This window comes from Prinia subflava, chromosome 1 (genome assembly GCF_021018805.1).
Source record: "Prinia subflava isolate CZ2003 ecotype Zambia chromosome 1, Cam_Psub_1.2, whole genome shotgun sequence".
Classification (NCBI taxonomy): Eukaryota; Metazoa; Chordata; class Aves; order Passeriformes; family Cisticolidae; genus Prinia; species Prinia subflava.
The window spans coordinates 64975353-64999945 of NC_086247.1; the positions used below are offsets into that span (position 1 = coordinate 64975353).

The 24593-nt window shown below is 40.7% G+C and overlaps 2 protein-coding genes across 2 annotated transcripts; both read left to right on the forward strand.

The window, feature by feature from the left end:
* Positions 1 to 93: 93 nt before the first annotated feature.
* Positions 94 to 14409, forward strand: FH (fumarate hydratase). The gene is made up of 10 exons (XM_063398548.1): positions 94 to 252; positions 5207 to 5341; positions 6093 to 6203; positions 7587 to 7763; positions 8528 to 8710; positions 9688 to 9853; positions 11596 to 11799; positions 12984 to 13111; positions 13519 to 13672; positions 14207 to 14409. The coding sequence occupies exons 1-10, from the start codon at positions 124 to 126 to the stop codon at positions 14347 to 14349; spliced, it is 1530 nt and encodes a 509-aa protein (XP_063254618.1). The 5' UTR covers positions 94 to 123; the 3' UTR covers positions 14350 to 14409.
* An 826-nt stretch (positions 14410 to 15235) lies between these two features.
* Positions 15236 to 24572, forward strand: CHMP5 (charged multivesicular body protein 5). Its single transcript, XM_063398594.1, has 8 exons — positions 15236 to 15397; positions 19218 to 19322; positions 20057 to 20103; positions 21656 to 21749; positions 21833 to 21904; positions 22874 to 22982; positions 23360 to 23472; positions 23973 to 24572. Exons 1-8 carry the CDS (start codon positions 15329 to 15331, stop codon positions 24021 to 24023), a joined length of 660 nt encoding a protein of 219 aa, XP_063254664.1. The 5' UTR covers positions 15236 to 15328; the 3' UTR covers positions 24024 to 24572.
* The last annotated feature ends 21 nt before the right edge of the window (positions 24573 to 24593 follow it).

The window sequence follows — 24593 nt, forward strand, 5'->3', positions numbered from 1 at the left end:
GCCCCGGCGGCCGCCGATTGGCGCGGCGGAGCCTCCGGGCCGGGCGCCGCCGGCCCCGTGACGCTCGTCCGGGGCGGTCCCGCCGCGCCTCCCGCCCCCACGGTGTTCCCGGCCCCCGCCACCATGCACCGCTCACTCCGCGCCTGCCGCCGCCTCGGCCGCTCCGCCGGTGTGCTCCTGTCCCGCCCGCCGCCCCCGCTGCTTCCCGCCGGCCCCGGCCGCTGGATCCCGGCGCCGCCCCGCGCCGCCATGGTGAGCCCCGGGCGGGGAGCGGGGAGCCGTGACCTCTAAGTGCCACCGCCGGCCGCCGCCGCCCTCGCTCCGCCCCGCCCCGCCGGGGTCGGGCGGTGACAGGGAGAGCGACGGCCGCCGGCTGGGTCGGGGCTTTGATCCGCGTGTTGTTCCGTCGGGAGCGCGCCGGCACCGGGAAGACGAGTCCGCCATCCTCTGCCGGGCTCTTGCGGCCATTTCCCGCATCCATGCTGGGGCCGGGCCCGGCTCGGCGGCCGCTGCCGGGCAGGCCGGGGTGTGCAGGGCGCAGCTCTCCCGTGGCGCTGCTCGGGCTGAGATTCGGGGCGGGCATCCTGCAGGGCGGGAAAGGGGTCGGTGCAGCACCTGCCTCACAGAGCTGCTTCCGCAGGAGTTACCGGCGCTCTCTTGGAGCTGTGGAGGTGCACACAGTAAAAAGCTGTATCCTCACGAGAATGGGAATATTCGTCACTGGAACAGCTTTGGGGCTGCCTGAAAACTAGAGAGGTTTCAGCTGAGAACTGCCCGGTGCTTTCAGCAGGCACCATTAGTAGATATTCGTGTATAATCAGTTGATGGTCGGGCTCAGACGCGAGTGGGACTTGATTGTTGCATGCGCTTCAGCACAGAAACAGAAAGATTATTTGGATAGGCAACTTCAAATCTCAGTACTAACGCGCTGGATGTTGCATGCAAGCCTTAGTCTGAGGTGTATCTTCTGAAGTTCACTCCTTACAAACAAGGTAATGTAGACTGTGAGAAGAATTTCAGCAAAAGGTGGTGTGTTCGGAGGTTGATTGATTCCTTAGTTTGCTATATTGGTTAATAAATTCATCTTGAACATCAGTTTCCAATGTGTAACACTGATGACGATGTAAAACGTAGCATGTAATAAAATAAGTTTTCCAGCAAGTGAAAAAACTTTATGGTGGGTGAAACTTAACTGCGTAAGAAAACTGGTGTCAGAGCAGAATATGTAACTCAAACTACTGGTCTGTCAAATGGTTCCCTTTTCTGTTTTGCCATTTGGCATTGTCTGAGAAAAACATTATGAATCATGGCCTTCATTAATTTGCTGAAAACTTGGTATTTATGAGTCTGGTCTGCAGTCTTACAAGAAAGTGATGTGTTTTTCCTTTTGCAGGTCAGAAACGTGACCAATCTTGTGTGTGTTGTGAGTTCCTTGAGTTTAAATAACAGCACTACATAAAACATCCCTCAGTGGACTTGGAAGTCAAGCAGCTGTTGAATTCTTACAGGAAAAGTTCTGTGTGTTTTTATGTAAAAGAGGAACCACCAAAAGATGTACCAACTAGTATTTCAATTTAAAAAACCAGCCACCCAACAAACCCAAGCCATCACTTTTTGATGTTTGTCGAGATTTTCTCAATAGCAAGAGTTGTTTAAAAACACATTGTGTATGTAGATACAACCAAATATTCATGCTGTCCTGGTATGTTTATTGTGTTGCCTTTACTTAGAACTAAATTGCACAAGATATTTTAAATGGAATTGTCATAATGGTTGTTCTGTAGCTGAACATTGTAAAATATTTGGGTTTGGGTTGTAAAGGGTAAATTTCAGAATTTGTGACTCAAATTATAAAAGAGCAGCGATGCTTAAAAATGGAAACATTCTTCATCTGCTGAAGGAGAACAGTAAAACATAAATTGCACATTCTGATGGCCTCAAAAGACGGCTTTTGACATGCTAAAAATGATGGTTCTTTGAATTGAAATACTTGTATCCAAAGTTGCTGCATCCATAAATGAGAATATAATTTTCCACAGGAAGCATTATTGCAGCAGATCTGCTGTTTGAGTATCTCTGGTGTGTTATGGTGCAATCAGTCTGATCAGCTCCCTGCAATAAGGCAGAAGTACAGTTCTGTTTGCCTAGCTGTAAGCTTTGGACTGTGTTTGGGTTCTAGGGGTTTTGGAGGGCTGAGCACACCTTGCAGGCCTCCTAAGGAAAAGAAAAAAATTTGTAAATGTGAGGAACCGTAGTTGTGAGGAGAGCCTTGCTTTAGGTGAGCACAGGAGTTTATGTTGGCTGCTGGCAGAGTATCCAAGTCTCCTTTGGGCTTCTCCTGAGGCCCAGGGATGGGGCAGTAGCGGGCTGATGGAGTGTGCCACTGATGCACCATTTTACAGCTGGTCCTCTCAGGGTGGCTCAGAAACCGCTTTACATGCAGGAACTGGGACCTTCTGCTCATAAAGCTGCTCAAGAGGTTGAATTGTGGCCGAGGAGCGAGGGAATCGTGTTAGTTACATTCACACTCAGACAGTGGCTGCTGCAGGCTGCTGCACCAGTCTGAGAGTAATGCTGCAGCTCAGTTCCTTCAGTCTACATGAAAAACATCACCTTGCCTTTTTTACCTAGTGGCACCTGTTACATCAGGAATCAGCAAATGTCATTCTTCTAAAAGCATCTTGTCCTGTTAACTTCATTGGAATTTATAAGCATGAAATTGGCTAGGAAAGGGGTTTTTTTTAATAATGATTTCATTGTTGAAAGGTACTTGTAAGAGGATGTTCTGATCCTATTTATCTTTGTTTCACCACTGTTGACATTGGAATTATGTAAGTTTGAGGAATCAGTTGTGCAACTGCTAGCTCTTTTATGTAAAAGATTACAGGTAGTTTAACTTTTTATCTTGTTTGAGGGTGAATGCTTTCGGTTATTACACCAATGATGATATCAAGAGCTGGGCTTGGAGCTGAACAAGTTCTGCTTATGCAGCTCTGTGAAAGCTTTGCATTGTGTGCTTTCACAAGGTGTCCAAATGTCAAAAGCAGGGATTTTGAAGCCAGTGAGTCAGTGATCCCAAACGTTGGAATATTAATGTGTGCACATGTATGGTAAGACCCACAAACATCCCAATCAGACATTTTTGGTAGTAATATGCTAAAGAAGCATTTACTATATTCTGTTTCTTGTTAGCATGTAAATGAATGCCAAGTGACTCAAGCAGGACAAAAAGGATTAAAGAACATAGGAATTACTTATTGTTCCACACTAAGCTTTCTATTCTTGAAGAGTCAGTGCCTGGGAGAGCATCAGCCAAAATACAAGATGTGGTTGGTATTGCAGACCCCAATGAGAGGAAATGACCTCAGGCTGCACCCCAGGGAAGGTTCAAGTTGGGCATCAGGAAGAAATTGTTCATTGGAAGAGTGATCAGACATGGGAACAGGCTGCCCAGGAAGTGGTGGAACCACCATCCCTGGAATTATGTTTACAAAAGGACTGGTTGTGGCACTTAGCGCTGTGCTTTAGTTGACATGGTGATGTTTGGTCAGAGGTTGGATGTAACGGTCCTGTAGGAGTTTTCCTATCTCAATGATTCTATGATTTTTCTCAGGGAGTTTCCCCGAGTCTGTGATTTGTCTGTGTAATAATGCAGCTTAGATCTTTCTTCTGAGGGCTTATCTTCCCTGAAGTCTTGTGGACTTCTTGCATCCTCAGCATCTGCTGGCAAGGAGCTTTCCAGTCTGTGACTCGTGTGAAGAGCTGCTCCCTTTCCCTTGCTTTGAACCTGACTCCTACAAGCATGTCAGGGCTCCTGTGTCTTGTATTGGAAGAGACAGTGAGCAGTTAATACTGGTTATACCTCAGTTTTCCTTCATTGCCCAGGTTATCTTTTCTTCTGAACAAAAAAGTCACTTGTCTTAAGAACGCTGCTCCCTACCTTTTGTCAGCTTTATTGCCTTTGAACTGTTTCCAGTAGTACATGTTTTGGGGATGAAAGAACCAAATCTGCACAAAGACCTCAGACTGTCAATGAATCGTGGTGGCACAGCAGTGTTTCTTCTGTTTGTATCCTCTGCTTTTCTTGATAGTTCATCATATTTGATTTTTGTCTTTCACTGCATTGCAAGACTGACTTGACTCTATTGATAAGAGGTTTGTTATCCATAGGATTCACCCCGAGGGTTGTGGTTATGTCAGGAACCCAGCATTGTATGTGTATATACCCTGCCTACAGGGTTGAGATTGTTTTACTCCATGTCCATGATAAAGAAATGAAAAAGACTTCTCCCCCTTCCTGAAGACTCTGGAAGAAGGTAATCGTCTCTCCTGGGAAAGGATGAGTACCATTCTCACAGAAAACTGGAAGCTTGCTGACTGAGGTGTGGGAAGAGGAAGAGTAAAACTGTTCTTGCTTCCTGTCAGTTCCACAATCTTTGTAGAGCTGCATATGAATGTGATGATGTCATCACAAATTAAGGGGCTGTTCTACAAAAAGTGAAGAATGACTTTTTTGGGGAGTCTGTCAGCTTAAATTAATTTAGCTGCGCCTGTGTTAGATAATAACAGATGCTAAGTGCATAGCAGAAGACGCAGAAACATTACCATACATGAATATTGCACAAAATATACCTAGATATAGTTCCTTTGTGTTGCAGAGCTATAGAGCATCTGTGTTTCTGTTTTATTAGGCTAGAAAGGACAATTAATAGTCAGTAACTTGGTACTGGAATAGTCAGTTGGTGCCTTCCAGTATTAAGTGTCTGGTGCAGTGTGGATTTCAAATAGGAATTATGTTACATGTGTGCTGATGGCGTGGATGCTGCCTGAATTCTTACCATGCTACGTCTTCAGCTGGGTTTTAACAAAACACCCATTCTGTAAATTGTGAACTAAGTTACTGATTCTTTGAAAAGGAGAAATAGAGTCTCTCATCAGGATGAGGTTTCATGCCATGGGCACCGAGGTCTTAAGCCTTTTGGTGCTGCGTGTTACCATGGGTCAGCCGTGGTACACAGTTTGTAGTTGTGGCTTTTAGTGAGACAGTGCTGAAACTAGAAGTTTTGAAGATACAATTTGAAACATACCTGAAACTAGCTGCATGTCTTGGCTTTGTATTTTTTTCCATCTTCTTTTTCTTGACTGCCTGCTTTCAAAAAGAATATACCGATTGCCAGTGTTTGAATTTTTTTTCTCTTTTCTATAGTCTTCTCAAGAGGCTTTCAGGATAGAATATGATACCTTTGGTGAACTGAAGGTCCCAAGTGACAAATACTATGGTGCCCAAACTGTAAGATCTACAATGAACTTCAAGATTGGAGGTGTTTCAGAAAGGATGCCAGTAAGTAATTCAAATCTATGTTCCCTTCTTCTCCAGAGTATGTTTTGTATATGAAAGTGAATACTCTCTGAATACCTTCTTAGGCTTTGCTGGAAGTGTGAGCAGCTTTGAATTTTAGTTAAAGGTAGAAATTCCATGGCAGTATATTATTCTAGTAGATGTATTTCTTGTTGTGTTTAAATAAATTAAATACTGCTTTTGAATAATTTTATGATGTTGCTTTATTTTTTAACAACCAGGATGAATAGAAATCTGTCTTTCATCTTTACAAAGATGAAAAAGCAAATGGAGTAGTTTGATATAGCATTTATATAGTTTGTTATTGAAGTAGTCTAATATAGCACGAGTTGATAAAAAGTTAATTTGTCACGTGTAGATGTGCATAAGCCATTAATGTGCATGTGCTTTGTCATATCCTGACTCTCCATGTAGTGAAATTTTTCAGTTTTCCCTCAAAAGGCTGTTCAAGAAATGGAACCAGTTCAGTTCTAATGCATGTAACTTTTGATACACAGAGTGTACCTGGGCTTGCAAAAACAGCTGTGTGCTGCCCTCTGGACTGTTTGGATGGATGTTACTGTTAGTGGGAGCATAGGTCAGATGACCTGATTGCTCTCTGGTTTGCCTGATGGACTGCTGCTGGGTTTAAGATCAGAAGGAGTTTGGTTTGGGACTAGACGTGCACTATAAATTGATAACATGTCCTTTGGGTGGAAGAAATTGTATGTTTGAACTTCCCGTTGTGTCTCAGGTCCAAGTCATAAGGGCTTTTGGCATCTTGAAGAGAGCAGCTGCTGAAGTAAATCAAGACTATGGTCTCGACCCAAAGATTGCTAAAGCCATTGTACAGGCAGCAAATGAGGTACGAACGAGCTCTTCAAAGTACTGCAACTGCCACTGTATTTTTGTTAACCTTTTCACAGGAGGTTGGGGATTGCATTTCTCAGATTGTTAGAGGAAAGCATTTCCTGTTAGTAAATCTTGTTCTCCAGAGATCATTTACTTAATAGAATGTTTTGCTATTTTATTTCTTGCATGTAAAGAATTGATAGAATGTTACAATGGATGTTTATAAATGCCACCCAAGTGCAGTAAATTGCGAGTGACCATTATTTGAGGTGTGATAATACCAGGTGTTTTGCTTTGAACAAATCAACAGATTTGTTTCTCTAGAAGCATTTTTAACAGAGTTTTCTTGTCCTGACCAGCTTAAAAATATTTCAGTGGTGGCAGAAGCTGTATCTTCTTCTTACCAGCTGTAGCACCTGAAGTCCCAAGACCCAGTAGATCTGGAGAACTCCAGATATCTCCAGGCTCTTCTTCTGGTTTCTAGGGTTCCCTAGTTAAAGGTAGATTAGAAGTTTTGGTGGATTAAGGCTCCTTAGTTTGAATTCATAAATTCTGAAAGTTGTTTGTGGCTTTCTTTATTGTGTTTTAAAAACAGCCCTGCAATGATACCCTTTCCCTCACCTCCAAAATAATTTTCTGATACAACTTAAATAAAAGAGGAATCAAGTTACTCTTGGAGGTGGGAATGTTGCCCGTGTATAAGATGGGGAATACAGAAGATTCTTTCTTGAAATGCATCATTCCAGGAGGACTGATGTATCCTAATAATGTGATTGTCCAGCCTCAGAGTTGTGACTACAGCTCCTTTTTTTTTCTGAGGCTAATATGCGTGGGGGTGATACTTACGAACACAGATTTTGATACTTACAAACACATGTTTAGAAAACTGTCTGAATGCGTCTAAGATTCAACAGGTTCCAAAGAATGTTGATCAAGCAGGAGAGTCCTCATAGGAGGTGTTTGATGCTGGCAGCCATCTGCTGGCTTTGTTGATGCAGCATGTGTTATCTACAGGTGTAAGAGGTGTGGAACTTCCCTTTATGAAATTTCTTTATTGAGAGAGATCAGAATGCAGTTACACAGAGAGAAGATGTCACCTAAAGTACCTTTTAAAAATATTTTCTGACTATGTCTGTAGAACATGAAATCAAATTCAATATATCTCTGTATTTCACAATTCAGTGTCTTCAGGAAGCATAGCAAATGTTTTTTTCCCTTTTAATATCTGGTGCTGCATAAAAATGTCTTAATTATTCTAGTGTAAATTCACTAATTGCTATATGTAGATTTTAAAATATAATGGAGAACATAATTTTAATTATGGCAATACAAATTTCAGGTTTATGCTTTTCTTTTTTTCTAGTGGAGCAATTTTTCTCTGTTTTTTCTATTATAGGTAGCTGAAGGAAAATTAAATGATCACTTCCCTTTGGTGGTGTGGCAGACTGGGTCTGGAACTCAAACCAATATGAATGTCAATGAAGTCATCAGCAACAGAGCTATTGAGATAATGGGAGGCACACTGGGAAGCAAAAAGCCAGTCCATCCCAATGATCATGTCAACAAAAGCCAGGTTGTTACACTTCTTTTATACTGCTTTTAATGTCAAAAGTTTTGTGTCTTTGAATTGTGAATTTTGAGTTTTATTGTATCCACTGTCTAGGTTAAAAAAAAAAAGTTTTCTGGACAACGTTGGCAACAATCTTCTGGTTTTTTCACTTTAAATGAACTTTAAAATGTTTTTCAGTGACAGTATGAGCTTTTCAGATTAAAAACTTTGAACTCATTCATGATAGATAAATTCACACATAATGTGAATGGTTAGATGGTGGTGGCCTTGGGACAACCACTGCTACAGTCTTAAAGATATTAAATATAGGTCCAGTTTCTAAAAGCTGGATCAGACATTTTTATTATACTTCTCTCTTAAACTTCACCTACCTTGAAGGAAAGATTAAGCCACTGACTTGATTGTTTCACTTCCTGATCCTTTGTGCTTACTCAGTATTCTGTGAACTATGGATTTAACACTATTAAAGCAACACATGTGTTTTAAAGTCACCTACAATTCCTTTAAAATCATCTGTCCTTTCTCATAACTACTATAGTAATCCCTTTTTTTGTCCCAAGCTTGTTGCAAACATTTTATTAAATCTAACTTTCTGTGGGTGTAATCATAAAGTGTTGATTTATCAATAAGGAACTCACCTTGTGGAACACCCCTAATTTGCTTACTCTTAGTTTAATTTCTAATGGTTTATGAGATAAAGAGAATAAAGCCAGACATGTACATCTCAAGAAAACTTGTAAATTAATTTCTTGATTTTTTTTCCACAGAGTTCAAATGACACTTTCCCAACAGCAATGCATATTGCTGCTGCCCAGGAGGTTAATGAGGTCTTGTTACCTGGACTAAAGAAGCTACAGAATGCACTTGAAGAGAAATCTAAAGAGTTTGCCCAAATCATAAAAATAGGGCGCACTCATACGCAAGATGCTGTTCCACTTACACTTGGGCAGGTAAAAACAAAAAAAATTATGCATTTCTTTGGATAATTCAAACTTAAGTCAAGCTTAAGATCGCCTAAATTAAGTTGATAGTTTAGGATAAAATATAGGAAAATGGCTCAATCTTGGCCTGAGTATTTTCAGTCTGTACTGGAGTTCACTGGATATGCTGTACTCTAATTTTTTATTAATTTTTATTATTTTTTTCCCCATATATGTTTTATTTCTAACAGTAGTAAAATATAAATTATTTTAAAATGATGTTTCATTACCAGATAGCACAGCACAGTTTTTCTGGTACACTGACATTGCAGGGAAGAGGTAGTTGTTGTCTGTAATCTGTAAATTTATCTAAGTTATAATATGCCAACACATAAAACTAAGTATTGTGAAAATTTTCTATACATATTCTTGTGCGTATAAATGTGTATATATATATATATATATATATATAAAAAGATGGCAAATGTTATCATATTGTCAGGAATGGCTTATATTGCAGTAATTTAGTAAGGAATTAAACTGAATTGATAGGAGAGCAGGTAGAATTTATGGATTTTTTTCCAAGAATGCACAAGTGGGGTTTTTACTAACTGAAATTAAGTAAACAAAGCCAACAAAGCCAAGATCCATTTCTCTATCTGTACTTTGAGAACATTAATGTAATTTTGGAGCTTATTTTCTATGGAATCAGATCCTGCTAAGTATGCAACTAAGATAAAGTATGAGAGAAAGATGCATTATGTATGTGCTTTTGTATGTTAGGATTGGTTTTATGTATAATTTTTTGTAGGCATGAGAGCAGTCCTCTAATGGATGTGTATTTTCATCTTAATGAAAACATGCTTAGATTTAGCATTTGGGTGAAGTTTAGTGCCTTCAGTTTTTTGAAGGAATTAGTCAAATCACGTTAAAAATCGAAAGTAATCTGGATGATTGTTCTTGGTTGTTGTCTTTGTTCCTTAACTTTGTCCTCCTTTCTTTCAAAGGAATTTAGTGGCTATGTGCAACAAATTAAATATGGTGTGGCCAGGATTGAATCCACCATGCCAAGGGTGTATCAGCTGGCAGCTGGCGGGACTGCAGTTGGCACGGGATTGAACACAAGAATTGGCTTTGCAGAGAAAGTCGCTGCTAAAGTGGCTGAACTGACAGGTGAGGAATGATATTTGGGAGTGAGTTATCAGTGAAGCAGTGTATGTAACATGCAGTGAAATTCAAATTAAATCTGTCCAGTTTCCGTACTTCTCATAAGCTTAAACTGTATTTATATTTTAACGTGAAACTTTTGTTAATGCCATGTGTTATATGGCTTCTGCTTCAGATTTTTCATGCAATGTATTTTTATAATTACACTCAGTGCTTTGAAAGTGACTGAAATGATGGTGTTTATGCAAGGAAGGCTCTTTGGATATGGATATAGTTTCAGACTTCTATTATTAGCCCAACTATAATGCTTCTGTCATGATATTTGCTCCTCTGGCTCTCTTTATTTACAGTGACGTGGTGCAAAAGAAGGAAAGAAACTCTTCCAAAGCCAATCTGGTTTTTTCATATGAAAGACTAACAGTTAACTGTCTGATTTTTTTTATTCTGTCTTTATAGATCTTGAAACTTAATTTACAATGCAATTGAGTTTTGTGATCTGTAAACCAGATCTTTTGTGTCACAGTATCAGTTTTCAAAATGCCCCCCAAACAAATGTGTACATCTGTCATTTACATTTGCTGTAAAATCTGAAATTGCTGAGTGACAGTATTTTTGTTTTAATGGATCTATTACTCACTGTATTTCAGTGGGTCAAGACTGTCTTGTACCCTGAAGGAGAAGTAACTTGCTGTAAACAAGAGCTGCCAGGAGCAGTACGGGGCATGTTTTGGTGGTGTCAGGACACTCTCCCATGTCAGTGGATGTTTTGTGTCCTGTATGGGCAGGCTGTGTGAGTAGGGCAGAGTCCTGAAGTTCCTCATGCTCCTACAGAGGGTGGTTATTGGCAAGAACAAAAGAAGTTCGGATGGATCTCTGTAACTGAGAAGGCAGCTGTGCAGTTCACAAGCCCATGCAAATTGGGAGGGATTTGGTGTTTGTCAGGAAGTGCAAAACACTGGAAGTTAGGGGAATTACGCTGCTCTCCTTTGAACTGGTGCTGAAAGCTCACATCAGTGGTTCTGGGGGGCAGAAGCCCAGCTCACAGTCAGTCCTAGGTAATGTCTGTAGTTTTTCACAGTCTCATTCTGCTGAGACTGTCCTTCCAAGGCAAAGTCCCGAAGGAATGTTTTTCATCATGGAACCCAAGCTTACATCTCAGGCGTTTAATTAACATGAACAAAGCTGTTCCTGCCATTGCTCCTGTGCTCTTGCTGTTGTCAGGCATCCTCCTAAGTCTGATCCAGCTTTCCCATATTCTGGCTGCTTTATTGCTCCTTTCCATTGTGATTACTTCTTACTTACCCTAATGCCTGCACTGTGCTGCAAAAACATCTATTTTTATAACTGAAAGCATCACAGCAATTAACAATCTAAAGTATCTAACTTGATTTAATGCAAGAAATGCCTAAGTTGGGCTAACTTTTGAAAGATCATTGTCATTCACAAAACACTGCACTGTGGTGCAGAAGCAATGCTGAGAATGCAATACACTATGAAGGCTTGAAATTTGTACCCTTCTTGTAAGTGGATGCTCAAATTTTATACTCTTCTATATTTTAGTGACTTCCATTGTGTCTTTTTGTATTTAATTTACTTTAAGAAATATGGTTGTGAAGAAAGCTCTAGAGGAAAGAGATGATCTTACAGTGTTGTTAATTTTTTATTAAGCCAGTTATGTGTTTGATTCTCTGGTTTATATCTGCAAGGAAATGCTTCACTGGCTTAATGTTTACACTGTTTCCCTGTAGGTTTGCCTTTTGTCACTGCTCCCAATAAGTTTGAGGCTCTTGCAGCTCACGATGCTTTAGTGGAGCTCAGTGGGGCCATGAACACAGTGGCGTGCAGTCTGATGAAAATAGCTAATGACATTCGCTTCCTGGGCTCTGGACCACGCTCTGGCCTGGGGGAGCTCATCCTGCCTGAAAATGAACCAGGGAGCAGCATCATGCCAGGTACAGAGAACACATACGGAGAAAGATTACCTGTTTCTTTTTAATTTGTGACCACTGTCTCTTAACAAATGTTTACTGAACACCATCACAAATGTCAGTAAGTCCATGATTCTCTCAGGTTTTACCTACTGCCCTGTTTACCAAAACCTCTGTTGTTAAAAATGATTGCACAGCTCTGTGTTGCTGGTGTATGGAGGAGAGTAGTATCTCTAGGAATATGGCTTTATTAACACAAGTGTACTTCTTGAAGCTTTCTTTTAGAATTGCAAGATCTCTACAGTTTTTAGGTAAAGGCTTTTCTGAAATAAACTTTAATCTGTGAATTGTAGCAATACTGTCATGTAACTTGACTTTGGTCTCTACTTCCTAGCATGATTCGTGTTACACACTCACATTTTCCCTTCTGCAATGCTCTCATTGTATGGGAGGATAAGAAAGAAAGGAGTAATACTAGTAATCATTCCTTTCCTCTCCTAAAAAAGTATGTACATATGAATATTGTACATTCAGAACTATTCTAAGATTGTTCCTCCTGTATGATAAACTATAAAAGAAACAGGTCATGAACACATCTGGCTCCAAAAAAGCAAACAATGAATGTTCTTACTAGGATTATGTCTAAAAATTAAATGATAAAGCCATACAACAAACTTGCTTGGAGGCCACTCTTGAGTTGGTGTGTTTGTTGGTTTGGTGGAGGATTGTTTTTCTGGGTTTTTCTGTTTTGCTTTCTTTTCTGACAGAGTACTAACTTTATCACAAAGTAATTCTGTCAAATCAGTAATCTGTTCCTTGAGCTGAGTGAGATTTGTTAATGGTCTCCCAGAAATGCCAACTTGCACATGTAAAGACAGGTTATAAGCTCTTAGGAAGTGTGGTAATGAGCAGCTGTTCAGTTCATGCACATGTTGAGCTCATGCTCAGAGTCTTGGCAGACTGCTGAAACAGCCACAGCTGTTTTACAAATCCTTGCCGAAAATACTGGTATGGTGCAGTCAATTTAGTATCATTTGTGGAAATACTTTCTTTTCTGTGCTGAGCAGATGCGGATGAGTAAGACAAGTTACCTCTTACAGAACATTTTCTATTGACTGTGATCTGGTAAAAGCCTGCTCATGGTTGGTTGGTTTGTTTTTCCCCTTCTTTCACCTTTGGTAACCTTTTTTTCTCCCTTTCACAACCAGGAAAAGTGAACCCTACCCAGTGTGAAGCTGTGACCATGGTGGCAGCCCAAGTTATGGGAAATCATGTTGCTGTTACTGTAGGAGGAAGCAATGGACACTTTGAACTGAATGTCTTTAAGCCCATGATGGTAAGTTCATAAAGTTTTACATATCTGGGACTTCTAAAGTAATTGTTTGTACAGTCAGATAACTTACAGACAGAAAAACCCCTCAGTGAACACTTGAGCACTGTCAAGGTTGGGGCATCCGCAGCATCCCTCGGATACTGTTCAGGATCTCACTGCCCTCACAGTAAAGAATTTCTTCCTGTCCCCTCTTTCAGTTTGTACCCATTGCTCCTTATCCTATCACTACAGGTCCTGACAAGTCCCCCTCTCTGCCTTCCCTGTAGACCCCCTTCAGATACTGGAAGGAAAACAGCCTGTTAAATAGGTTGAAATTGCAGGGAGGGCACTGGTTATGAACCAAGATGCCAGAATGTGCAACTAATAATATCTGAATTAAATAATTGGTATTTCTTTCTTTGTCTTGTTAGATTAAAAATGTTCTAAACTCTGCAAGACTTCTAGGAGATGTGTGTGTTTCTTTCACTGACAACTGTATAGTTGGAATCCAAGCCAATACGGATAGGATCAACAAACTGATGAATGAATCTCTGATGTTGGTAACAGCACTGAACCCACATATAGGTAGGTTTAAGGCTCCAAAACTTCTCAGAACATCCCAAAATACTTTGTGGTAACATTATTTTGTACACCTAATTTGTATTGTCTCAATGCTTGTGAGGCCAAGTCAGGTCAAAAGTTAATTTACTTCATCATCACCTGTTGCTGTTGTAAAAGCTGTGTTCTCCTTGCAGTGACCATGCCAGGGTATTAGAAAAATAACTGATTTGAGTCAAAAGGAGATTGGGAGAAGTTATGTACCTGTTTTCCTAAATTATCTGTATTAGAGGTCGAGTGAAAGATCACAATATGAGATTTTTTTAAAGGATAAGGTCTCATAACTCTTTGATCTAAATTAATTAAGACCGGAATACCAAAATTTACTTTCACCTGAAGTGAGCAGTAAACATTTGGTGTGCATTTCCTGCAAATTGAGTTAAGCAGTAATAGTAATACCCAGCAAATAATTTTCCAAAGGCCGTGTCCCACTTTTCTCTCCCCTGTAATGAATCATCTAAAATTGCAAATGGATAACTTGTTGGTTTTGTTTTGTAACAGGATATGATAAAGCAGCCAAGATTGCCAAAACAGCGCACAAAGAAGGGACAACGTTAAAAGAAGCTGCTCTAAAGCTGGGGTTCCTTACATCAGACCAGTTTGATCAGTGGGTGAAGCCTAAAGACATGCTAGGTCCTCAGTAACTTCTGTAAAAAAAAAGTGTTCTTAATATAAAAAAATAAATAAATATATCATATAATCCATTAGTTGGAAAAGGCCTCTGAGATCACTTGAGCCCAAGCTATGACTGAGCACCACCCTGTCAACTAGACCATGGCACCGAGTGCCACATCCAGTCTCTTAAACACTTCCATGGACAGTGACTGTTCCACCTCCCTGGCTGGTCCATTCCCATGTGTAAGCAGCCTTTCTGTGAAGAAATGATTTTAATGTCCAGCCTAAACCTCCCCTGGTGCAACTTAAGGCTGTGTCCTCTTGTCCTGTCTCTTACCTGGGAGAGGAGACCAACCCCCAGCTGGCTGCCCCCTCCTTTCAGGCGGTTGTAGAGAGCCGTGAGAGTCTCTCCTGAGCCTCCTTTTTGCCGGGCTAAACACCCCCAGCTCCCTCAGCAGCTCATGGCACTTGTGCTCCGGGCCCTTCATCAGCTTTGTTGCCTTTCCGTGGGCTTGCTCCAGCACCTCCATGTCCTTCCGAATGGAGAGGCCCAGAACTGGACACAGCACTCGAGATGTGGCCGCAGCAGTGCCGAGCGCAGGGGAACAATCCCTGCCCTCACCCTGCTGGCCACACTGTTCCTCATTCATGGCGCGGTTTTGGTACACTTTGTATGTTTTCCTGGCGCTTTTGACAGGTCGGCTCCTCTGTCGTTATGGGGGTTACCTTACACTGCGAGCAGGCGGTGCAGGCCCGGCAGCTGGCTACACGGGCTGTGCTGAGGGACAAAAGCGTCGCCATGTGCGGGGCTCCTGAGCCTCCCGAGGGCCGCTGCCCGCCGCCGACAGCCGGGGTTGGGGGCCGGGAGCCGGGGCTGCCCCGCCGGGCCGGCGCTTCCTGCTTGCCGCGGCCCGCCCTCCGCGGGGCGGGGCCGGCCGCAGGTTCCGGGTCGGCCGGGAGCGCTGCCGCCGCTGCCGGGCCCGGGAGCGACTCCGAGGCACCGCCGCCATGAACCGCTTCTTCGGGAAGGCGAAGCCGAAGGCGCCCCCGCCCAGCCTCACCGACTGCATCGGGACGGTGAGTGCCCGCCCCGGGGCGCCCGGGCCCGCTGGCGCTGCGCGGCCCGGCCCGGCCGCCTCGGCAGCGGCGGGAGCGCCGCGGTGGCCCAGGGACGGCACCTGTGCATAGGGGGGTTTGTGTGTGTGTGTGTGTGTGTGTGTGTGTGTGAGTGTGAGTGTCGGGACGCCGTGGTGCCTGGACACAGTGTGTGGCCGTGTGTGGGTATGTACATCGTAGAACCACGGAATGGCTCGGGTTGGAAGGGGTCTTAAAGATCACCCAGCTCCACCCCCCTGCCATGGACACGGACACCTTCCACCAGGGCAGGTTACTCAGAGCACACCCGGCCTGGCGCTGGGCACTGTGATGTGCGCGGTACGCGGTGTTTGGTGAGCGTGTCTGTGTGTCCGCGCTCCTGCACAGGGATGTGCCTTTGTATGTCCATACACACATGCCTGCGTTTGTGTCCTGTGCTTGGGAGCGCATCCCATGAATGGGTGCACGCACTGAGCGTGGAAGGCATGGCTCTCCTTACATCCCCATGGATGTTCTCAGCATTTCCATCTCAGGACTTCTCTGATTGCACCAGCTGACTCCTGCCGTGGCAAGGCAGGGGCAGGGGCAAGACCAGTCTCCCTGTCCAATACAGAGGTGTGTTTTGTCTCTTAGGGACGAGTAGGGTTGCTGTAGGGCTGATGCCAAAGGTGTGTGCAGATGGACAGATAAGCAAGCTCAGACCTAGTAAGAGATGCTCAGGAAACACGTGGCAAAACACTTTATAACTGTTGTTGTGTTCGCCTGCCTGCAGAGAGGGTTAAGAAAAAAGTGTTAAGATTTATCTTGTAATTTCATAGTCTTTTTTTGACTTTAAAGTTTATGAAGAAAACTGTAGCATGGTTTTGCAGCTCCTTTTGTTGCAAGCTAGTTTAAGGAAGTGAAGAAGATGCAGTTTCTTGAGTATTTCTGTCAATAAACAAAGGTCAGTAATGGTTGTGGTATAAATGTATGTTAACTAAGCTTTGTCATTGGAACCTGACAACAGTTTCCATGGAAAAATCAGTTTTCCTCTCAAAGACTTATTTTGCGACCCAGTGAAGAGACCTTCTAAATGGAATACCTAATATTTGTCCATGCTACATACACATTAGTCTCTTGTGTATGCCACTGGCTGGTATGGGCAGAGAGAAGTGCTCATAATGATTGTCCCAGTACTTTACCTTACTGACAAAAATCTGTATTGCTTTTTATCAGTTTTAAGCCCAAACACAACTCTAAATATATTTCATTAGAACAGTGAATAAAGCATCTGATTGAAAATCAGGATTAATTTTCCCATTGTTGCCAGTAAACACTTTGGTGGATGACTTGAACTCCAAAATCCATCTAAGTGCTTAAATTTGCTATTTTGGCAATACAAGTGGAAGAGCAGGAAGCCTTGTTTCCCTCAAAACAACTAACTCTATATTAGTCTGTTAGATTTTTTCATGCTGCTTTTGCCAGGTCCCAGTTAATGTCTATTTTCTCATGTTGAGGTAAATCAAAAGAAAATTTAGATAGGTACTCAGTCTGTCTTCTGCTGACATCTTGTTCAATTCTAGAGGAGTTTTGGGGTACATAAAAGTGTAATTTAAACAGATGTTTTGATTTGCAACACCAGGAATTTAGGATTTTTTCCTTAAAAAATCCTGCTGAATGCAGTTTTGATCCTCTTCTAGTTGTTTGTAATTGCACTGTCTGAAAGTTTGACTATGCAAGACAGAAGATTAAATGAAAAGAAGAATTTCAGATTTATTTTATGCATGTGATGACTTTAGCAACTGGTGATGTGTTCCAGGGTGCTTACTAATGGTTACTAGTAAGCACGGGGAGAAATGTTTTCTTTCAGTAGTTTGAGGTTTATGAATTCACTTTTTGTGCCAAGTTATATGCAGCAATCTGATTTGTGAAAGACTTCTCACAGTAGTGGAGTCACTAGAATAGGTCCTGCTAAAACTACAGACGTGATTAGATTGTTTATTTTAAATTACACGTGAACAATTATTGAAGAGAGTTGTGTGAGATATTAAAAAACTTGTACTATTTCTTTACAATATTAAATCCAACCGTTAAGAGGCTCAACTGCTGTTACTTCTGAGGTATTTTCTGTCTTAGACACTTTTGCTCTGCCTTTTGAAACAAGAGTCAAATTGCTCTGTAAGATCTCTTACCATGTTAGTTCAGTGGTAAGTAGCCATTAAACGGCAGTTTGGAAATGTATTTGGTGAGCAGTGTAATGAAACATAGACAGCTCTAAGGCAGTGCTTTGGATGTTCTTTCCTGTGCAGACAGGTTTAGTTGTCTAAAATTCATTGCATTTAAAGGCAGGGGTTTTTATACTTGCTGGCAGAGCACAGTCAGATGACTCAAAGCTGTCACGAGGCCGGTAGGAGGAAGGGTGCACCAGGAAGTGAAGCACTAATAGTGTTTTTATTTTTTCTTCTTTTAAAAAACACTCTAAACTTACGTTTTTTTCAGAGTAGTAAATAGGAAACATAGGAACAAAAGGCTAATAGTTGTGACAACAGTGTTAAACTCAGATTCCCTTTCTTTTGTGTAAACTGGGCTCCTTCTGTAGCAGTGGAATGTTCCTCAGTGTGCCTGATTTGTGAGTAAAATACAGAAGCTCTTCAAATCCTAATACAGTCTAGTTTCTTGGATGAATTAGATCCATTCTCTCCTCTTCAGTCCAGTCTCATTTTTAAAAGCTGAGGTCTGGTGTCATGTATGTGTGAAATTGTTACATAGTTAGTCAACGGAGGTTTTGTCTCTGTTTCATGCTAGTACTGCTTGAAAGAATCATTAAATAAATAAACCAAATAATTTTTTTCCCTGCGGAGGCTGACCTCAAGATGCAGTTAGCTGATAAAGATCTTGAGGAGGTGCCATGCTTTACACATACAGGAGTTCTAAAATGCCAATTTTTTTCTCTTTCTTGCTATTAATAAAATATTTGGATAATAGAAAGCTTAATACAAATTCTTCAATGCCAGCTGTGCCCAGGCACTTCAATGTCTTGTGTGGAATGTTATGATGATGTTATGCTCAGGATGCCTCTGGCAAATGCATGTTGCTGTCATAGAGCAGGGTTTTAAAAGGGTCATTGAAACACTGAGATCAAAATCCACATAATAGTACATGCTTAGCCACACCATTAGCAAGGCAGAATTGTAAATTTGCACTGATCTGTCTTATGCTATAATTGGAATGCCATTATAATCTAATCCCTGGAGATGCTCCTTGGAGTGAGAAGTTAATAAGCTTTATTTTGTTGTTTCCAGAGAAGTGCTAGGGTAGTCAGTTCATTTTAAAAATACCTTTTATAAATTTGTGTATGCTGTACCCATGCTTGGTTTGTAATTGTAATTTTTAACCTGCTTATGGTGAAGAGTTAAAATTCCCTTAATATTCTAAATGAGAGCTCTGTGGAATGCCAGCAGGGTACACCTACAAGTTTTCCATTCCACTTTAGTCCCTGGCACTGCACTTTACCAGAAGCTCCAGAATGGAGAACTGCCTTGAGTGGGTCTGCAAGGGAGCATCTCAAAATGATAAGAGCATGTTACAGTGGCAGAGCTTCCTGCAGTCTCAGAGTGTTGTTTCTTGTGCTCCTTGTAGAAGTTGTTTCACTTAAATCTGGTTCTGGATTCTCGCAAAGTCTAAATTGTTTATAAAACCACTGAGTGAAGAAACAATTCAGTTAGAAACACAGCAAAACGAAGGCTGTTCTTTTTATTGTCCCATACTGGAATAAAACATTAATGAATGTTGTTTTCTTTGTTTTCCCCCTCATGTATTAAAGGTGGATAGCAGAGCTGAGTCGATTGACAAGAAAATTGCTAAGCTTGATGCAGAACTAGTGAAGTATAAGGATCAAATGAAGAAAATGAGAGAGGGACCTGCAAAGGTAAGAATCTTCTGTGGCATTTAAGCATGAGAGGATGTGACTCACGCTTGTTGTCATGTGATTTAGCCAGTTCATCAGGTTCTTAAAACTGCATCTTGCCCTGCAGATGAGAGATAAGATCCTGCAGGATTATTTTTATTAGACATACATCTTTGAACAATGTTTTCATTGGTTTTTATTTGTGCCAGAGTGTAATGTAAGTCCTCCGTGAGAAGTAACTTGTTTCCCTTCTTCCTCGTTACCTGAATTAAATCTGGCAGAGAGGCTGTTTTGTTTGTCATCCAAAATAAAAAGCTCCACACTGTGCCTAAAGGGAGCAGGGCAACCCATTTTTAAGGAGATGAACTGACAATATAAAATGTATCTGAAAATAAACATATTTGATATAAACAGTATTGTTCAAGTACCTGTTGAAGTGTTATTTTATGCTGACCATTAAAATGTGTTCATGAAAGATAGTTCTGATGGACTAAGTTTGGCATTTTATTCTCCTTACTGAAAACATAAATCAGAAGCTAGAAACTGAAGGTGTTTTCTGTGAGAAGCCTTGTGTACTCTCACGTTTTGTTAATCATTAATGCAGGCCAAATGCTGAATGTCACTATTGTTAAACTCTTGGCACTAGTAACTGAGGAATCTTTTGGAAAACTTAAATCCAATGCATTAGGTTTAAACAGCATAATCAAGTGTAAAGTCAGATATTTTCTCTAATGTAACACTATTGTGTCTTTCAGAACACCGTAAAGCAGAAAGCATTGAGAGTGTTAAAGCAGAAGCGAATGTAAGTTGAAACCTTTCTCAGTTTGTGGTTAATAAAAGATTGTTTAATTTAGGGGGTGGTGGTACACTTTTAATTTCTGTTTCCTGTACTCTCCTGAGCATTCTTTAAAGAAAAATACTGAGGAAGCCTTTCAAAAGTATCTCCTTACATATTTTGCACCAGCATATTTATGATTTATATGTCAGTATATAAATTTGGATTGGTACAAGATGACCTGAATCTGCTCATTACTACAAATATGTTTGGCTCCTAAACTTTCTGACAGATTGCCTCATTTTATATTATTAATTGATTACTGTAAATTGTGTATTTGATGACCTTGCCCTGGTTTACTGGAAATTTACCTGTTCTCTATAGAGACCTTTGAGGACTTGAGCAGATGTAGTGCAGGTAATTATGTCTATGCAGAAACCCCCAGGTGGTCAGGACAGATGATCCGGTGGTCTGGTCTTGTCTAGCGTACTGTCTTGAAAGTATCCAGCAACAGATCTAAAGGAACGAATATCAGAACATGGCAAATGTTCAGGAATGTTTCATTGGAATATCTCATAGTCCATGAACTGCAAATCTTGGAAGCTGTCTGAGCCAAAGCTCCCATCATCTTGTATTTCACATCCCTCTGATGAATTGTACCTTTATGGACTCACTCAATTACTTGTTAAGTATTAGTAAACTCTTACAGTCCAAAATATCATATGGCAAGGAATGTGGTACTTTAGTTAGATGTTGTGAGGAGGACTGCTTCATTCTGGCTTCAGGGGTTTTTTCCTGGTTTTTGACTATGCTGCCTGCTAATCTTCCTTAGTGGGATTACTGGGCCCCTCATAATAAGCTGTTGTCATATCCCTCAGTCATTTCTTTCTGATCCTGTGGAACAGTAATAGATGCAGTCATTAGTTGTCCAGTGGGTTTTGTATGTGGATCTTCTTTGTCTTTCAGACTTCCTGTTTTGCATGTTAGAAGGACTCATGGTTCATTTCTGTGGTTCATTCTTTTGCTTAACTTGACATCGTTTACGTTCTTGATTCGATACAAGTTTAGCTTTGAGAAAGATGATTTCTTAATTTTTAAAGTCTCTCTTTTCTCTGTGGTTAGTCTTAAAGGTTTCCTTTTGCTACTGTATCCTCCTCCTCCCTGCCCTGAAAAACTCCAGTGTGGAACCACTGTGGTTTGGATAATCTGCTGACTCCTCCATTCTCTTTACAGCATTAGTGAGCATGGCATGCATGTCCGCCTTATGGTGATTAAACTTTTCCTCTATCCTCACCTACTCTGTCAGTCTGGGCAAATGTGGTGTTACTGTCAGTTAAAACAAAGCTTAGTTCAGGAATAGCTTTGTCAGCTTCAAGTACACAGAAAGTGCATAATAGCCAGGTTTTTATGAAGCTGGTTATTCTGCAGTTGTGTATAGTAGGTGAAAAAAAATCCCAACAAATCAGCTCCTATCTTTAGACTACTGCTGCTGGTTTTTCAACTCTTGAAAATTTAAGAGTGTTTGTGGTAATAAATAGTGTAGTGCTTTAAAGCCATTGTTTGCCTTTTTTTTAAACAGGTATGAACAACAGAGGGATAATCTGTCACAGCAGTCTTTTAATATGGAACAAGCTAATTACACTATTCAGGCACTGAAGGATACAAAGACAACGGTACCAGTTTATCTATCTCACACTTGTTTAATTTGTTTAATTGGTGCTACATCAGATACAAGTGTGATGTTTGACTCTTCTAGGTGGATGCAATGAAACTGGGGGTGAAAGAAATGAAGAAAGCCTACAAGCAAGTCAAGATTGATCAAATTGAGGTGAGCTTTTATAGTCTAAATAATTAAAGAATAAAAATAATGTACTGAAATAATGGTGAGTGCAGTATGAACTTGAAGGCAAGATGACTATTTTTGTTTACATGAGTTTGCCTGCCCTTTTTATGAGACCACCATCATAATTCCTTCCTGATTTTTCTGGTACTACACAATCAGTGGTTTGCCCTATTGTAGTGATTATTGTTTCCTTGCTGAGCTAATCTTTAATCTCTGATGTCCTTTCCTTGTACTTCAGCATAAATGTTAGTGGATACTTCCTACTTTTTTTGTCCTTCTTTGTTTCCCTATACTAGTGATGTGCAGATTAGTCCTTTACTCCCCCCAGTTCAAGGTAGTGCCTGATGAAAAAGAACAAAATCTAAACCAAACCAAAACAAAAATCAACCAACCAAAAAACACCCAACCAACCAACAACCAAAAAAAACCCCCACAAAAACAAACAGAAACCACCCCCACCAAACCACTAACCAAACATCAGCAAGGGCTGGCCCTGACTTCAGAAAATGCAAAAAAATCTCTCATAAGATTTCTAAATATAATTCAAGTATTAAAGTTGCACTTAAGCTCTTACCCAGTGCTAGTGCTGAATTCCTTTAAGTTCTCTTTCCTTTTATAAGTGGCCTGCATTGTAAACCTTTAGGCAAGTATTGTTTCCTTACCTGTACTCAAGTAGAGTGTCAGTAAATATGCTAATGTATCTTCTAAATTCTGCTGTGGCACAACTCAGGTTAGTGCATAATTTCCATATTTTCCATTTTCTCCAATTTGTCTAAATTTCATACCTCTTCTGCTTTTCAGGTTCTCCTGTTGTGAATGTGTGTATCTTGACTTGTATTAATCCTGTGTCAAAAAAAGCATTTATGCATTAAAAGAATTGAGTGGTTTGTATGTTGGAATTACTAAACTGAATTTGAGTAAATATGAATCAGTTGAAAATTATTCTTGCTTCAGGACATACAAGATCAATTGGAAGATATGATGGAAGAAGCCAATGAAGTCCAGGAGGCACTGAGTCGTAGCTATGGAACACCAGATATTGATGAAGATGATTTGGAAGCAGGTTAGGAAGAGGGAATATGATTTGTTTATATTACTGATTATAAAAATCATCATACTGTCATACAGCAATTTTTTATTTCCTTGGTCAAATGCTTTAAATGTGTTTTTAAAAGCTTTGATAGCTTTTTTTAAACATTAAGCTGCATTTCCTTTAAGGGAAGTAACAAGAGCATAGATAAACATGAAATACCAGTGGAGTGCTACAAGGCAGGGAAGAAGGTTCTCTCCAGTGTGTGTGTGCATTTCTGACTGAGCACTGACGCTAAGTGAGTCTGACTGCAAGCATTCAGTATGAATCCTGAGTGTCTGTAAGAGTAGCTTTTCTCTTGCAAAAGGAACTTCTTGCGTAATGTTTCAACCAGCATAATTCAATTTCAGAACTGGATGCATTAGGTGATGAGCTTTTAGCTGATGAAGACAATTCCTACTTAGATGAAGCCGCATCTGCTCCAGCAATCCCAGAGGTCACTCCTACGGACACAAAAAACAAAGTGAGTCCTTTAACAGCAAACTACATTATTGTTTGGTTCGGGTTAATCACATTTGTGTTGGTTGCTTGATACTTGGATCCTTAATATTTTGAACAAAGAAGCGTGCTTAATGTTATGTATGCTATTTATGTATTGTATGGATGGATGCTAAATACAGAGAATTTGAGAATACAGTGTACTGAATGCTCTTAACTATGTTTAAAGTCACTAAAGTGACATTTTGTCACTCCTGTCAAACACTGTCAGACTGCCAGTAGAATTTAACTATACCATTACAGCTCTAGTCCTAAAACCATAAGAAAAACTTCTGTATGTTTGCATTTAGGGCTTTAATAGAGCTTTGTGCTGAGGAAGAACACTGATGCTCTTGTTTGGATTCCTGCTGTCACACAGTGGCAATTGCAGATACAGACACTTTATCGAAGTAGTAAGGAAGCTTCTGTGAAATGTTCTGGTTGCTGGAGAGTTGTTAACCTGTCGTGTCTTTTTCTTTCCTACAGGATGGCGTATTGGTGGATGAATTTGGGCTGCCAAAGATCCCTGCAACATAAATGTTTCAGAAGCACAATGAATACAATGAACTATACTTTTTGAATTGTATTAAGAATCTTTTCTATTTTAAAATTCTGGAGAACTTGTCCTTCCAGTGTAACCTTAATATCACTACATCCTAGAATGCAGTATGAATGGCTGGTGGTGTTCTTTCTTTGGAGAAAGTTGTTCTGCTTCTGACTTCTCTTAATGGAAAATTCATCCTCGTTCCCTTCCATGGAAGCAGTCAGTCGGATAGGTTTTGATTTCCGTATCTTATGGACAAAGTAATATGTGAAGACTAGTGGTGGCTGTCGATAGTGGGGGTTTATTTTGACTTTGTATTATGTTTCTCTTTCTTGAGACTAAGACTATATGTTGCTGCTTACTCTCTGTAAAATAGCTCCCTTATTATTATGCCTGTTTGATAAAAGAACTGAAAGCAATTTTTAAACTACTGCAGTCGTGAGACTTTTATGCGATTGTACTTGTAACCCTCTTGAAAACCGCTCGGGTTATCACTAACTTTATGTATTCCATGGAGACATAAAATCACGTAGATGAGCAGATCCCTTTGTGTGGCGTTTGTG